The sequence below is a fragment of the Colletes gigas genome, unplaced genomic scaffold, assembly GCF_013123115.1.
Source record: "Colletes gigas isolate AHSC1104 unplaced genomic scaffold, ASM1312311v1 Colletes_gigas_Sc00022, whole genome shotgun sequence".
Lineage (NCBI taxonomy): Eukaryota > Metazoa > Arthropoda > Insecta > Hymenoptera > Colletidae > Colletes > Colletes gigas.
This window is the reverse complement of record NW_025106651.1, coordinates 2285784-2299402: the sequence shown is the minus strand read 5'-3', so window position 1 is coordinate 2299402 and position 13619 is coordinate 2285784. Positions and strand designations below refer to the sequence as shown.

Below are 13619 nucleotides of genomic sequence, written 5' to 3'. Positions count from 1 at the left end.
TGCAGGCTACAATTGCACTCTTACGTTTTTTTGCCAGCCAGTTAAAAATCTTTTCTGAACCATAAAATGCGTTGGAAAGCAAGAAATGACCGCAATTGAAACGAGGAACGAAGTAAAGAAATCGTTGTAAAAGTTAAATTACAGGAAGGCAGAAAAGTTTTTTAGTTCTAGGAATCAGTTTGAAAAATTAGAAAGAGAAGGCCATACAAAAGTCGAAAAGTTGAAAAGTTATGCAGTAGATTTTTATGACGCCTGCATTGAATATATTAAGGAGTGGCGTACACCATTTCTCAAGCTTCTTCAGTCTATAGATTGGATCGATTTGGAGGAAAAATAGTCTGCGACTTGGAAGAGCACACAAAAAAGCTATGTATTCATGAAGACAGTATCAACATGGATGTTTGAATTCGATAAAATTATATTATAAACAGTCCAGTAAACATTGAAAAATTTTCGTCACCATAAGGATATTCAGAATACTATTTCATCGTTGCCAATTTTAGAGATTTTAGAAGATGCTTGAATGTTTGTTTAAAGAATCCGTAAGCCCTAGAAGAAGAATTTTAATTCTCGCGTTAAAAATACGAAGAGATCAAGTTCGTCGTTCTTTTTCCCCAAGAAAAGCCTTGGTCATCGTTTCCAACCATGACGGAAGATAGAACTTTCACTCGATTTTCCCTTTAAACCCTCTAATTCCAATGCACGTTCTCAACGTCCTCGTTGTTTAAGCTCAATTGCCTTGCTGACAATCGTTTGCAAGTCCTTTCTTGCCAATGGGCCGAAGAAAATCACCGAAGGAGGAAAAGGCGGCAAACCATTTGATAACCCTTCACAGCGGCAACTTACATGGACGATTCTCCTCGTCTCGTTACCTTCGACACGAACCTAGATTCACTTACTTGAATATAGCCAAGTTTTCCCTAGAACTTATCGATTGAATTTGTCTACGATATCTCTGAAAAAACTTTATTCTCAACAGTTCAAAGAAATTCATTTTATTATTTCAAAAGATTTTTAATTTAAAAAACAACTTCTTTTCCGCCCAGTTTTGGTTCTTCTTGTACAGCTGGGGGCTGTTTAACGTGCACCTTCCTCCTTCATAGCAAACTCAATAAATAAAGACTCTAAAGAGGACACGTATCAGGGCTGAAACCGTAACTACAGTTTCGTGTACGATTCATTTGCACCTAATGATGCCAATCCTATAGTACTCATGTTTCTAATGATGCAGCATCGATGCCTGCTCAAATTCATCTTCTTATTCGATTGGGTTTGTCCCATCCGGCATTCCGTTATCACTAAATCGACATCAGTTTCTCTCGTTAGTTCAAGCACATACTGAGATCGTCTCGACAAACCGTGAGAGTACCAGCAACGCACAGTAACGAAGACCACCATGGGCGGCGTACGTATGCTCGCCCGTACCGGCGTGTAACACGCAGAACATTCTGCTCCAGATCCGTTCGATCAATCCCACGTGAAAGGTGTTTCCAAGCACAAGCTGGTACCTATCCTTTTACATTGATTCGCAAAAGCCGAGCCAGCGTGTACACGGAAGCTTCTAAAGCCGTTTGGAAAATCAGCGCGATAGACTGATAACGTGACTGAAAGAAAGTGAGCATTCCATTTCAAGGGATTCGACGTTATTCGAACAGCAGCTAAAAGAAGAAGTCAAAAATGAAGAGAGCATCTTTCTGGACAAGTAAGATAATCCAAATCGTAAGGCAGGACCCACTAATCCAATAGTTGCGGATAGCTATTCCTCTTTAACCAAAGGCATCATTATCAACTGGTCGAGCGAAACGAAATATGTTTCTCGAACTAAAAGTTACGAAGGTGAATATTGATCATAAATCAAATTGATCTTCAAATTCATTTTTTCCGTCATCGTTTTGTTCATAGCAAGAGCCATTTTTAAATACTGAACCGCGCAGCTATCGCTATTTGTAGCTGTTCCTTCGAATGATTCTAAATCTCTCAAAGTAATATTTACGAGCGCGCAAGGCCGATAACTGATACGAAGTTCCAGGTACAAATGATATTTCTTGCAACGAGCCTTGCTGCCAGCCATAATTGTTTGCGCCTGGTCTACGAATTATCGAACTCTCACAAGAGTCAGCTAGTGTTGCCAAACTGCAACACATTGATAGCGAAGCGTAATCGGTTCCTGTTTACAGAAATTTATAGGCGCGAAATCCGTTGCCAACTATGCAGCGACGCCCACGCTCCCTATGTATACGGTGGGTGGTGTTAATGTCCTCGAAGCGTAGCACGCGTTATTAAAACGCGGGCAATTTTCAAAACGCCAACTGGAATTGCTAAAACTCGTTAACGAAACCTTTGAAAATTTCGCGCGTTCGTATGAATCACAAATACGAGTCGGAATCGTTGGGGATGCGAATTGAAAAGCACAGTCTGAATGCAACGTTCAACGATATCTACGTAACACGCGTTCCGAGAAAATTTATTACTGTTTCCGTGGCACAACGTTCAAGAAGAAACCCGGAGAAAGGCCTAATTCAAGCGTTCAAAAGGGATTGAAACGTAGTAACCAGGAGAAGTTTTTTCGACGGAGCTTTCCTCCTAAGTCAAGGAGGAAACCTGGCTGGCATACTGGACGGTAATATGGCGTAGCACTTTCTTTCCTTAAAATCCTATGATTAAGAAGAGGAACGTGAAGATTAGCGTGCGTCTTGTGCCGTTCTTAAATGCAACGTGCTGCGGATGGCCGGTTGGATTTAACGTAAAAGCCGCGATAACGAAAGCTTTATGCAGTCTGTACATTTATGACGAACGTGGGGGATAATTTATGTTGGATTCGTGCAAAATGCCCGCGGATTCCATAGCTTCTTCCTAGATGCTTTTCATATTTTTCTTTAGAGCTGAGGGAGCATAAATTTCTGACTTGCCGCTTACCATTGATTGCAGTTAATCGTATAACTCGTCGAGAATGTATTACCGAGCAAAAGCGATTTCGATAATCGATATTTGACTTCTCAAACGTACATTACATCCAACGCTCCGATATTATTTTATAACATTCGGTACTAGTATATTTCTTCTGTCAGGCATAACGGCTTAGCCAAGGTTTGAATTATTTCGATCGCAATTCGTTATATTGCTCACGTGCACTCAAATGTGTTTCGTTTTTAATTAGGATATTTAGGATTTCTGAGGTTTTTAGTTACGTGAACTCATATGTATACAATTATGCCCCTACTTGATATTGACTTTTTTAACTCGTACAGATAGTTCTTGTTTTTACGAATTAATTTAACGCAATCTATTTTTTGTAAAGTAGAACGAGAACTCTTATTCCATAAGTGCAATCTAACAAACGTATATGTTGTTCCTCAGAATTAACTGTCCCCGTTTAAAAATTCTATCATATCAAGTCAAGAATTCGTAAAATGAAAACTTATAAAGCGAGAACTACCTCTATACGTATTCACATATCAAATAAAGTTTTATTCTATTCAATTCTTTTTTCCATCAAGAAGTTCGTATGTACCCGTTTATTAACTTTTTTAACAAAGAGAAAATTAAACGTCAGTGTATAGAAATTGCGAATCGTGTTGGATCAGATATTTTAGCCACCTTTCAAACGGCCAACGAGTAAGAGAAATATTTGGCATAATCCACATTTCCCTTGCTTGAATTACCACGTTGTTTTAATCCAAGTCTGATTTTTAACTTTTTGGAAATGATCACACTTTGTAATAATATATCCAACAAATTGTGGAGTATCAAGCTACTTGTGCAATTTGACAACGCCTTCTTTAAGGGAGGATCTTAAACATTTGACTCGCACGGTCATCCAAAGGTGTCATCAAGGATTCGATTTCTAATCTTAGACGAATATTAACAAAATCATAGAACTTTGTGTTTGATATATTTCCAGTAGCATACAACCGATGCAATTAATACGTCCAGTGGCGTACAAGTGCACAGTAAGTTCCGAATCCTGACAAGCCCGGTATAATTATTTTCCGATCCCATGCATTCGAGGCAAGAATTCTCGAGATCTTTTTCAAAGACTGGATCTTCTGCAACGATACCCTCAAAGATTCTATCGCGGCGGAGGGCTCTGTAGCAGCTGACCCGACGACAAGCAGCCCCGACGTGCATTCCTGCACCGCTGCATCGAAGCAGTCGCCCCTTGAACGCGTGAAGTAGAAGTGGTCTGCGCGTAATACGTCCGCGTCTGGTTTCGCAGTAAATGGTGGGCGCATGCGCGTCCTAGGAATAGTCCCGCAGAATCACTTCGCGCCGCGACGCCGAGCGGCATCCCATCCGTGTATACGCGGCTAGTCCATGTGCGTTCAACGTCGTCGCGTGGGACGCCGACGACGAGGACGACGAAGACGCCTCAGTATCGCGTGCCCTCGTGCGTTTTTTCGCGGATCGGACGTGGTCGCGGACCGATCATTCGCGAACCGCGAATCCATTGTCCCGCGTTCGTCGAACGAATGTCTTGGTACCGGTCCTCGCGACAAATTAGAACAGAGAAACGAGCCGAAAGATGCAATTAGCCGGCGACAATTGCGTGGAAATCGTGACGATGATCGCGAGTGATTCGCGCGAGATCGAGCAACGCTCGGAGCGTAGCTTTCAGCACGGTTCCGCGGGATCAGAAGTCGGTTTCGTCGCCGCACAGGCTCAACGACGCGTTTGAGCGTTTCGCGTAACAGTTGGTGCGTTGACATTAATGCATACATCTGCGAGTGTCCTACGAGTGTTTCTGGACACCCTGCGGACATCCGTCTGCAAGACTCTTGACGCGCGATTTATTTCCGGGTCTCTGGATCTCCATGGTGCGTTGCTACGTGACTTTGTCGGTGGATCGTTCCGAGGAGCATCGTCCTGTAACGACGGAGAACTTGGATACACATCGAGGAAGTATACCCTGGACAACGTGGACAGGTTTCGTTCCGTGGTGAAATCCACTCGCTATTGCCAGCTACGGTGTCCGCGACAGTGAAAGCAGGGATGATCGATGACTTTCATTAGACCGTGGATTCACATATTTTAGTGGATATCTGACACAGTGTCTGGATTCGTGGATACGATAACTGGAGCAAGTTGCATAATACTGTACGTAGAGTGTGTGTCAAGGGTAGCGTGTGAAAGGTTCAAGGGAAACCAGAAGGGCGGAACATCAATCGAAGCATCGATTTTAAAGTCGATTCAACCCGGATATATCGTCGATTTTGATTCGCTGTTGTGCGCGCTGAGGGAAGCAGAAACGATTCGACCAGGAAACGATCGACAGTGAAACGAGTGAAAGACGTGTTAAAAATGCTGTGTCGCTGGCTCGCTGTACTGATACTCGCTGGTTTTCTGCTGGTTATCGAAGGGATTGCGGTCGGTCAAGGTACGTGGTAGGAGTATACTCAAAAATTCGCGAAACGTACTCGAACTCGTTCAATTATCCTTCGAATTCGCCTCAGGCATCAAAGTAAGAACTTCTATTGGTTTCTCGGGAGGCATTCGCATGCACCGTCTACTTTCCGGGAAAGTTTGCGTAACGTTCACCGCGTGGTTTGAGAATCTAAGAATTGAATCGAAATGTTCGCTGGTTCGGTAGTTGTGTCTGTATGCGCCGGGTCAATCTCACGGCTTTCCGTATTAATACGTGACCGCCGAGTCGAAGTGCGTGCAGAGAGCTTTAAGGTGGAATGTAAAAATTCGAGAACGTTCCACTTTTAACGCTGAGATGAAGTTTTGCACGACATGCACGTGCGTCATTTTAGTTTTTAACGCGTTAGAACGAAAATACCCCGAGATAAATTCACGTCGGAAATTAAAACCTCGCGAAAAAGTTCCCTGCAGAACGGTACGAAAGCAACGCGTATCTGACGAGCAAACTTTTACAGAATGTGGCTGTAAACAGTGGATTACTGCAAAGCCAGCGGGCAAACAACTGATACGGATTGAACTTATTTTCAGAAATAAATATAGCGACCCGCTTAATGTTGTCACTAAACTTCTATTAAATTTTATTGTGGATATGGTCAATTGACGACAATACTGTTTTAAAAATTTAGTTTAATTATGACCGATACTATCTGATTGTCAGATCAACATTCTTGTATTTCTTAAAAGATTTGGTGGAAAGTTTAATCTTCGTTTGATGCAATTTTTTGCGAATAGGATTGAAATTTTATAGCAGAACAGCACACGTATCGTTAATCCTCGGACGGAATATTCTCACGAATGTCACGCTGTTAACGACCTAGTATCTAGAGTGCTAACTACTTGGACTTGCATGTTTCGTGCATCATTCAAATCCATAGAGCAATAACTTCATAAACCGTAACAGATAGTTACAGCTAATTTAAACGCATTAACAACTTCATGTTCGCGAATGTGAGACGTACATTAGAATGCATCATTCACCTTCGCGTCTACGTACTCGTGCATAATGCGGTTGCTCACGGACACAAACGTCTCACTTCAGCAGCTTATGAAGCACTTTAGAAGGGAACGAAGCAATCTTAAATTCTAAAACCAGACGTTTCATTCAATAAATCTGCGCCCTTGTGTTTTCCAATGTCGTCGAGCACTGCTTTATTAAAGCCGAGTGGACACTAGTATTAATAATGGGAAGAACCCGCAGCGTTGATATAAATTTTGGTAGCAAGGTAAGACAACAACGGAGCGAGCACGACTGTTTATCCGAAGTGTTTAGAAATTAAACGAGATCGCGATGTGCACGGTAGGAATTTACGGAATACGTGTGCTAATTGAATAATTAAAAGTCACTGCGGTCGTACGTCCATTGGACGGAAAATACAATGTTCGAGGCAGCAGTGACACACTGTGGTAAAGCAAATAATCACTGCTCGTAATTGTGCAATCACAGGAACGCGGCTGCTCAAGTGGCTACAACGAAATTTCACGCGAAACGCGTGCGTTCGAAATACCGTTTGCATTTCCTCCTACGAAGCAGTAACTTACTATCGCTCTATTTTACGTGTTTTGTTCGCTTTATTGTTGTCGCTGAATACCTGTAACGAATTACTAATTTAAATACGCTCAAAGTAGCTGTCAGCGCGTTTATTTCACAGTGTTAAAATATTCGTAGAATTTGTGGTTGCACCGTAAATAAGTTTGGTTATATTCAGTATTTTATTTATTTATTAACAAAGTACAGAATTACATTCAAACGATTATATAATCTCCATCATTATTTATGGCGATTTTTCCTTTTAAAGGCAATCGGTAAATAGCATTTGAATAGAATTCTTATAATTAGAATATGTTTGTACTTGCTATTGAAGTTATTTATGTTACAATTTAAATTGTTATTTTGTGTATTGAAATTAAAAATTGCTTTAAAAGTCTTGGGAACCGAAACATAGACTCATATTTTTTATATTGATGAGCTAAACGCTTGGACATGTGCGGATTTATTTTTCGATGCAGATTCGCCATATTCGGGACTTTCAAAATACGGAGCGCGTCAAGCGGCGTGAGAAGCTTTACTAAAGTCGGTGTAGACGACATGAATTTCGAGACCATTGTCAAGCGTGGTCGGTATGTAGATGCAAAGCGAGGTTGTTAACAGATTGTCAAAGTGTGAATCCGTGGTGCTTGTTATAAATTATTGTGGATACAAGCGAAGAGGATTTGTCCGTGATAATACAAAAACCCTCGATATAACATTGAATAGAGGAACAGATATATAATTTATAAACTCACATTTATTGTCAGGTTTAAAAATTGGTGCAATTAACCAGTATAAAGAAAAGTTATAGGAAATATAAAGTATGAGCGAGGTACGAATACCTGTCATTTTCGATATGGACGCGACCTTAAGCAGTGTTTAGCTTTTGTGTTGTATCAATAAACTCAGAAACTTTTTGTACTTTTCAACAATACACGTAATTGTATTGTAAACCCAGGAAACGGATAAAAATTAGGAATTTCAAACTTTGTTTCGTATTTTAGTGATTTCTAGATGGTCGAATGTCAGCCCCCATCGTAAATAAGGGACCTCTGTTAGTTTGTTTATTCCAGATACAAAGCTAGTTCCAGGAACTGGTAGATCAGTCAACAATAACGACAGAATGCTTGCTAGCTAACGCGATGTGAATCTATTTACTGAGATATACTGTTAGTGTACCATCGTTCCCGGGAGCCTTTATTAATATTTATTTACGAAGATCTAAAAGCGCGCGAACGTACCGTATAAACGTAAGCGCGGGCATATAGATCGCCGGATCTTTAGACGATAATCAACTTTCGGTGCGCCGGTGGGTAAAGCTCATTCATCATCGTGTATTTCGGGGTAGCGCATTGTTCGCATCACGTGCACGCGCATTAGGAACATTAAATCGATTCTCGTTCACGCGTGATTTACCACGGCGAATTGAATCGTAAAGTGCTCGGCGTGCTTACGATTTTTCCTATGTAATCGACCGCTATATCCTCGTTATTTATCCTGGCCCGGATCGGTCCTCTTCGAACAGGATTCGCGCCGCAGGAGGCACTGTAGGACACACACAATTGAAAGTAGCTGACAACCGCACAAATACAAGAGCTCAAACACCGCTCGTACGTAATTTTCTCTGCCGACACAGGCAAACAAGATTCCGGCCACGTCGACTGGGTCGTCCGTGCTTTATTCGCGCGTCGCACGTTTCGCGCAACATGGCCGTCGATGCCTCTCGTTGACAGTGTCCGCGCCTAATAAAATTATTGCACATCGTATATATCGTTCTACGTGTTAATGCCATATTTGTTCGACATATTATCACCGTCAGTTTCGTAATGATTATTTGTCGGTGAATTATGAAAGTTTCCTAGATATTAGCGTTTAAGCGGCAGGGTTCGATCGGTCTTGAGGTATTAACGCTGATGCTGATATAATCTGTCTGTTTGATATTTCCAGCAAATTTCTGCCGAACGTTCTCATCGAATACGAGATATAAGAATTTTCATAGAAATTGCTTTACCTACGAACGTTTCTTCCGAGGATATTAACACAGTTTTCTCCGCGAAGACAAAATATATCACTGGCTGAGCAGACTCGTAAGATCATATCGAATGCAGTTTGTAATCGTACCTCAGTTTCGAATTTGCAGAGTTAGCGATCAACGTTCTGTGATAAGATGTTGACTACGACATGAGATTAAGATTATTTTCCCTCTGTAGCACGTTGACTATCGTAATGCGCCTATACAGGTCACAAACAAAATTCTATAATGTATTAAATAAACCGATAGGTGTTTTAAATCTTATAAGATAACACGGGAACGTTAGTAAATAGATTTAATAACGTAAAAAAGAAATATATTTCGTAACAACGGATAGTTCTTCCAAAATACGATAGTTGAATTGTGTTTGATTCTCTCACCTTACTACGGTATGTACAGTTCGGACTCTCGCGTGCTTAAAGCGCTTACACTTTAACTACTATAAGCTGTTTTGAAGCTGTAGGCAGTTGTAAGCGCGCCAAAATGGAAGCTGAACAAGGGGAAATAATGCAGACCATGCAAAAAGCGACAGAATTTATAACAACTCTACTTGCAATTTACTCTACGTTTTATTACTTTCTCTTGGGGGAGTGAAATTGTCTTATGAAAGCAAATAAGCATATTTGAAATCTATGTACAATAATTTTCCGAACCGTACGTACAACACATAGTCCAATATGTAGTGTTTGTATTAAAACAACTTTTATTTTATATTATAATTAACTTAAGTAGAATAACGCGGTGCTTAAAAAATTTATCATGTACATGTTTCGCATAAAGTAGGAAAAATGTGAAATAATATTTCACATTGATATGTTTTCACTAGCTGGGGAAAAAGATGTACAATCGGCTTCTTTATTTTTGTTGCGTTGCGTTCTTATTCTGTCTCATTGAACTGCATCACCTTCCAGGAGTCGTTTAGCGGTTGCTTTTTCTTTAGAATCGAGAGGATTTTTGGAGCAGACTTGCTCCTCGATATGGCACGACACTGTTTTAGTTCGCTACGTCGAGCAGGATTACTTTCTTTCGCGTATTTTCGAGCAGCGGAAATTGAGAAAAAGTTTTTAAATCTTCCTACGAGAGGAATATTATCCGGAATCTGTTCATTGCTAGTCGTAACAGCACACCAACCACCTACGTATCCAATGACATAAACTGTGCAGTGACAGGTCGTTTTCTTTTTCACTTATAATAAATATTTGGCTTTATTGTTTCTATAGACTCGAATCGAATTAAAATGTTTAAGATTTTTGATAGCATAACGTGAAATATACTTACTGACATGACTGTTATTTACTGTATTTACCAAACGAGAAAACGTATTAATTTTAAATTGCTCAAGTTTAAATATAATGCTACTTTTACAGACATAAAGGGACAAGTGTTGGATGAATAAACTGGTTTTATGAAAGTATTACGGAGAGGCTTATTACTATTGGACAATAAACAACCATAGGACCTGCAACGAGGAAACTTTGTTCCCTTTATCCCAAAGAAAATTGAAAAGAATCGTTTAACTATATTTAAAGTGCGATTCCAGGAAACTTGTACTTTGGTCTTTAAGCATCGTTTGAATGGAACTTTTGCCGGCGTGCAAGCTCGTTCGTTTTAATACCTTTCCGAAAGAAGTAAAAATTTATTCTTGGTTTCGATGATATCGCAATTTGCACGGAACACACATTTATTTGGAACGTTAACTTTACATGATACTAATTTACGAAGTAATTATTAAAGAACTGTTATTGTTTTTAAGTGGCTTTCAGAGGTCAAACTGATAAACTTCATTTTCTATCAGGTGATTTCATAAATCGTTGCTTTCTTCACAGCATATTTTTCACTACCTCTTTCATAAAAATCAATTTCAATACTTTTAATACTTTTTAGTTTGGTGTATTTTTCTCGATTTTATAACGTCAACTTTCTGTACATTTTGCTTCGTAGAGTTTGATTTCCGATGGTTTCAAGTAGAAATAGCAACAGGAGAAAGGTGTAAGTTATTTTCTTTTAAGTTTTATTACATTACAACTGGCTCTTTAGTTCGCGTGGCTCCAGAACATCAAGGTAATTAAATGTTGTTTTTTCAAATTCGAGGAAAATTGGAACGGTCGCCAGGTTCTACAATGTAGAAAGAAGACACGCGAGCAACAAAATTATGAATTACATCACTTAATAGAGTTCCATGCAAATAGAACAGCCAGATGCAACGTAATCACGCATATGTACGTGAAAGGAGAGTCTTATCGAGCATACTTGACCTATGTAATACATAATACAAAGTGCAGTTTCACAATATAAAGCCAGAAGTCTTGCGTCAGGATGCTAGGCACCGTAGAAACACGAGAAGCGCGATGATTTATGATCTTCTATACGAAAGGTTATGCAGATTTCTGTGGCGATGCCTGTGTTCGTTTCTAAAAAATTATTTGAACTATGTAGTTTGATATTGATTACATTTAAATTTCTACGTATTCCTCATTAATTTAGATAGCTGGTATTATTCTGAATAGATTAATTATTATGGTATCGTATTCTCCGTTTTCAATACCCTGTCGACATAACAGCCGCGATATACAATATTATTGCTCCATACATCATTTCATTTCCATTATAGCAAAATTGGATAATTTGGAATCAAATAGTGTGTGTAATTAGTGCATTATTTAGAATTCAGATTTATATAACCGTGTGAAATATTATTGTTTTTGATTTCTTTGGAAACAGTGTTTTCCATGATAAGAATAGAAAAAACTTATTCTGTAAAACTTGTTTACTGTGAATAGATTAATCTATGAAAATATTTGCAAAAAGAATATTTATAGTGCTCCTCTTACTAAATATGGATCAGTGGACTGCATTTGTACAAATGAACGGAATGTAACATCGATTTGACATGCACAAGGGATAGATATCAACGCATAGCTCGACATTAAGTAAACAGTAGTATTGGCATAGGGATTATTCGAATACTAATAGTTTAATGACGACAATTTCCTTGTAATGTACGTAGTATTAGCTTAGCTCTGTCTACAGATAGTAGCATATTAGATGAAGATTTAGATACGCCCAAGGCACAGCTAACTTTGAGACATATACAGATATACAACGTGTAGCGTTACATGTAGTCAAAATGGTGTCCTGAGCACAGGTACGTACAATTTGGGATACACAGTTTTAGTGTGATACACGGTACCGTTAGTGTTGACAATGAAATATACAGCTTCGTGTAAAACAATAATATTTAAACAACTAGAAACGTTCCGTATTTAATCTATAATATGAAGTGTACATTAGTAGCTGAATTATTGTTAGGTTTTAACATTCGAACGTAATATCCATAATATTTGAATTTTGAAATACGAATAATAATTTTCCCTTTTCAATTTCTACAACAATAATTATTTATATACATCGACGATTATGTCCGAAATAAATTCGTTTGCTCGTGGAAATGATCTCGTTTCAATGTTCGATCCTGTATCATTTCAATTTATTTTGAGACTGTACATTCAAATTTGACGAATGAAATTTGACTAAACGGATGAAAGAAATTTTTTCAAACGACTGTTGAAGCATCCATCGGTATATAACAAATTTCTTATCGGTTCTATCGTCTGTGTGCGTCGCGGAACTCGGAAATATAAAGGCAACTTACGAGTATCTTCACAGTAGCGATTCCCATAAAGAGCTCACGCCATCGATAGTGTTTATCGAAAGCACTGCACCATAATAGTGGCACTAGCGACTCTTTATCAATGACGCGAAAATCGTCTTGCAATAAACCCTGCATTTATGATGCTCTATATGAACATAAATTGCCGTTTTATATCGCCATCCCAGTGTTTTCTTTGCACGAACGGAATAACGCGAAATGCTTGCGTGAACGCGCAAACTTTGTACCAAACCTTGTTAACGGATTTAAAAACTTTCGTTCGGCGAAAACATACATTAATAATAAAAATAGCTGCGCCCCATTAATTACTAAGTCGCAAAACGAATACTCTGACGAGGCAATTACGCAGCACTGGTCCTTGTTTCCATCGAATTCGCAAGCACTGCTTCCGTAATTACCCGACGCACGCCTCGCATGATCAGTTTCAATTTGCGAAAAAAGCTTACTCGACAGCAAAAAACAAGTCGAGCTGCCACGAGAAATTTATCGCGCAGTTTCATAGACACATATACCGTTATACTCCAGGTTTCCGCGTCCGCGTTTTTAAAAACAGCTTCTGCGAAGATAATTCACATCCCGCTTTTATATCCTCCATTGACAAGCTGCGCCTTTCATGACTCGAACCTCATGTTTGCACCCGCAGCTGCGAATGTAGTAATTAATGTGTTAGATCATTTCACAAGCCTTTGCGTATTCAACTGTGCAAACTTTTGAATGAATGTGAACATACAGGGTGTTCGGACATCCCTGGGAAAAATTTTAATGGGTGATTCTAGAGGCCAAAATAAGGCGAAAATTAAGAATACCAATTTGTTGATTGTGGCTTCGTTAAAAAGTTATTAACGTTTAAATTTCCGCATGTACAACGGTAATCTGCGAACAGCTGCGTACGCGTGATAGTAGTTCTCACCACAGACGAGGTATGCGAGTAGACCTTATATCCAATGTATTTTTTTGACCCATTTTTT

The 13619-nt window shown here is 39.3% G+C and overlaps 1 protein-coding gene across 1 annotated transcript in view; it reads left to right on the top strand.

Annotated features, from left to right (window-relative positions):
* Window positions 1–4706: 4706 nt before the first annotated feature.
* LOC122401166 (hemicentin-1-like) overlaps window positions 4707–13619 on the top strand; it is a 448403-nt gene continuing 439490 nt past the window's right edge. The window contains exon 1 of the mRNA XM_043403128.1: window positions 4707–5374. Coding sequence (XP_043259063.1) covers window positions 5299–5374 — 76 coding nt within the window. The 5' untranslated portion in view covers window positions 4707–5298. The remainder of the gene's footprint in view (window positions 5375–13619) is intronic.